At 41.5% G+C, this 3,369-nt stretch overlaps 1 protein-coding gene across 2 annotated transcripts; it reads right to left on the bottom strand.

Moving 5' to 3' along the window:
- Positions 1-3,369, bottom strand: LOC129853537 (charged multivesicular body protein 7-like). 2 transcript variants are annotated; one of them, XM_055919682.1, is made up of 11 exons: positions 3,260-3,369; positions 2,790-3,075; positions 2,517-2,688; positions 2,242-2,427; positions 1,944-2,077; positions 1,788-1,836; positions 1,573-1,692; positions 1,309-1,407; positions 725-782; positions 363-599; positions 1-276 (listed from the first exon to the last, which is right to left on the bottom strand). In XM_055919682.1, exons 2-11 carry the CDS (start codon positions 3,044-3,046, stop codon positions 221-223), a joined length of 1,368 nt encoding a protein of 455 aa, XP_055775657.1. In that variant the 5' UTR covers positions 3,047-3,075; positions 3,260-3,369; the 3' UTR covers positions 1-220. The 2 variants fall into 2 exon arrangements, with proteins under 2 accessions (XP_055775657.1, XP_055775658.1); XM_055919683.1 differs by having other exon boundaries at positions 2,790-3,366.

The raw sequence follows: 3,369 nt of genomic DNA, 5'->3' as shown, positions 1-3,369 counted from the left end.
TTTATAATTTGGCATCATGATTGTTACCGATATCTTTATTAGAGTGAATGATAAATAAACTTCCAAAAAGTCCACTTATAAGTACATTTTAAAAGTGTATCCCAGTGATCAGAGACATCAATAAGCATGTTACGAAAGACAGATCACACTATTTTTGATCACTGTGCCCAAACACTGAGGGTCAGGGTAATATTGCAGTTTACTTATTTTATTAGTGTTGTCACTGTGCAGACTCAGCCCTCTTCACTGGCGAGGTACGATCTTTTTGTTGAAGACCTAAGGGAGTGATGCGTAAACAAAGGTTACTTCAGTAGCCTCTTTTGAGGTAGTATTTTAAAGATAAAGGAACAAGAGAGGCATACATGTATCTGCAAGGGTTAGACGGCTCAGCTCTTTGTCCAGTTCCTCATCTGTGATATTGAAGTGGCTTTGAGGGACTAAGGGCAAAGCACACAGCAGATCATCACAAAGGGAACCAGATTCCCTGACAGGTGAAAGAGGGTGTGACGGTACTTCAGGAAGTGTGGAAGGCCTATCCAGAGTAGAGTTCTCCAATAAAGATCTCAGCTCATCCTCCAGCTCGTCTGTGTCGGCATCCGCTAAACAAATATCAATAGGATAATTGATCATTTCTCAGACCCTCTGGATATTGGAAATGTAATTATGAAATTGTCTAAGTTAGGCACTACAACCAAGTAGATATATAATATGGGATAGGACATACCGGAGTTGAGCGCTCCACCAGCCAGAGTTTGGTTCACTTCATCCTGAGTGTCACACAACTGTAATACCAAACGGCAAGAAAATACATTTAGATTGATGTGGACATGCAACAACTAACAATTAATGGTGGAGAAAGTACCAAATTGTCATACTTGAGTGCAAGTAAAAGATATCTTAAAAGAAAATGGCTCAGTAAAAGTCACCCAATAAAATACAAATACTACTAAAAGTATTTGGTTTTAAAAATAGTTAAGTATCAAAAGTAAAAATAATTTCAAATCATTTTTATTAAGCAAACCAGATGGCACCATTCTTATTTTTACGGATAGCCAGGGGCACGCTCCAACACTCAGACATAATTTACCAATGAAGCATGTTTTTAGTGAGTCCGCCAGATTTGAGGCAGTAGGGATGACCAGGGAAAATGTATGGAGTAAAAAAAATCTTTACGAATGTAGTGAAGTAAGTTGTAGAAAATATAAAAAGTACAGATACCCAAACACTACCTAAGTAGTACTTTAAAGCATTTTTACACCACTGTCAATAACGGTAACTAAATGCAGTCCCAGTGAAGAAGAGTCTGACCTCTTGGATTTGATCCACAAGGCTCTCAGCTCCTTCTACAGTCCCATCCTTCAGAGAGAGTCGCAGTGCTGACACTCCAGCCTGATATGCCTGTATCACCTTTAGAGGCAAGCAGAAAGAGGCATAAAGAACAGAATACCTTAGTTACTGCATGTAGAACTAAGAAGAGTGACGACAACAGCCACAAATTACTCACATTGCAAATTTTAGGTTAACTTTAGTGCTTGCTCTGTTTTGGCTAGATTTTGTTTTTTGCATACTCACCAGTTTGTCTGTCTCTGAGTTTGCTATCCTGTCCAAGATTCCCTTCACATTCTCCAGCTGGGCATTTAAGCCGTCTGCTTTCCTCTCAACTCTCTTTCGGCTTCTCAAATACCTCAGGGCCTGGGGGAGAAAAATGTATTGAGGTTTCCCAGACAGCCTTTGAGTTTTGGTGCAGGACAAAAAGTCAACACAGGATCAGAGGATTGTAAATCTACCTGAGATTTCTTCCCTTCCCATAGCAACACTCTAGCTTCTTCTTTGCACCTACAAAAAGACAATACAGCACAAGCAGAAACGACACCAAAAAAATGTAAGACTGAAGATTAGAGAAACTGCACGAGACAACGCTAAATGATGTGTCAGGGACGCACTTCTCTGCCTCTAGACCCAATGCCTTCACCCGCACTTCAAGCAGTCTCTCACTGCGCTGTAGCTGGTAGATGCCTAGGTCCACATCATTGACTGAAGACACACGGTCCTGTCCTGGCTGAGAAAACTTAACAATCTGTGAAAACAAACAAAACATTGGCTCAATGCAACACATTGATACAGTGACATTGTCCTCATAACAATGTGTGTGAAATCTCATGGATAATGGTCTGAGTTACTGCAGCATACAATGTAGCCTAATGATATGCTCACTTCAATTAAGCATTCTCATATCCTCACCTTCTCGCCTTCATGCAGTGATACTGTCACCTGCTTCTCCCTCTGCAGCTGTAGCAGAGCCATACACAGGGTACTCTCATCAATACAGACATGGGACGACAGTGTCTGGAGCTCCTGGAAGGACAGGAGAGAGCAGTTGGCCACTGGGGAACTCCAGTAGGCACCAAGCAATTCTGCTGCCTTTTCCTGAAGGAAACATACAGAAAATAAAAGGTTAGTGTTAAATGGATAAACCTGCTAGCCCCATGGTCATATTTTTAATTAATTATACACACCTTTACCAGTTCAATGACAACAAACGACTCCTCCAAAGTAACCCCACTGCTACCCAGAAGAGTTGAAAAGGTCCATTTTAGAGGCTTCACCAGCAACAGGCCAAAACCCCAAGACACCCACCCACAGTCCACATTTGCTGCAAACTCTGACTCTCTTTGTATCTTGCCGCACCTGCCAGGAAAACAGACACGTACAGTAAGGCAAGGATAGTGGTACTAGGTAGGTTATGTTTTTCTCACACTTTAGCAGATGGCATTGCATTGATATTTTACCTAGCCATGCACTGAATGACAGTACCCAAACCCAAAGGTACAAATCCTTTTCTCTGAAAAATCTTGTTCAGCTCTTGCAAATTAAAACAGACGGTTCCGCGACTTCGGCAGATTTTAAGAATGAGTGATGTCCAGAAATCAATTTTACTGTCCCAATCTTTTGTGTTGACATCTCGGTTTTCTTTGAAGTCGGAGAATAGGAAATTCATCCGTTCATCGTCCTCCCACTCAGGTGGCAACGTTACTTCAGTAGACATTTCTTCCCCAAGATTTGATAGAACTATTTCTGTAGAACAAAAGACACAGAGAATGTGTGGAATGCATAGCTAGCTAGCAGGCAGAATAGCAACAACGTCATCAGCTGACCAAGGCTATCAAGCTGAGCTCTGTAGTAAATTCAATCTCAGACATGTCCAATTACACTAGAGTAGTCTATGATATATTTTCACCGTGATGAGCAAACAACTAACCAATGCCTGCTGTGTGCTCCACAACATGTTGTTTTGAAGTTAGCTTGTTGCTAGCAGCTAACTTCCTCAAACGTCAGATTTGCGCTTTTTCTGCGCATGGTCACGGGGGT

Source organism: Salvelinus fontinalis, chromosome 4 (assembly GCF_029448725.1).
Source record: "Salvelinus fontinalis isolate EN_2023a chromosome 4, ASM2944872v1, whole genome shotgun sequence".
Lineage (NCBI taxonomy): Eukaryota > Metazoa > Chordata > Actinopteri > Salmoniformes > Salmonidae > Salvelinus > Salvelinus fontinalis.
This window is presented reverse-complemented; position numbering and strand designations above follow the sequence as displayed.

Excerpts from the sequence above, each read along its gene's own strand:
- LOC129853537 (XM_055919682.1), bottom strand. The coding sequence starts at position 3,046 with ATGTCTACTGAAGTAACGTTGCCACCTGAGTGGGAGGACGATGAACGG. Across the intron at positions 2,428-2,516 it reads TTGTCATTGAACTGGTAAAG|GAAAAGGCAGCAGAATTGCT; the intron begins GTGTGTATAATT and ends TGTTTCCTTCAG. Across the intron at positions 1,837-1,943 it reads TTGGGTCTAGAGGCAGAGAA|GTGCAAAGAAGAAGCTAGAG; the intron begins GTGCGTCCCTGA and ends GTCTTTTTGTAG.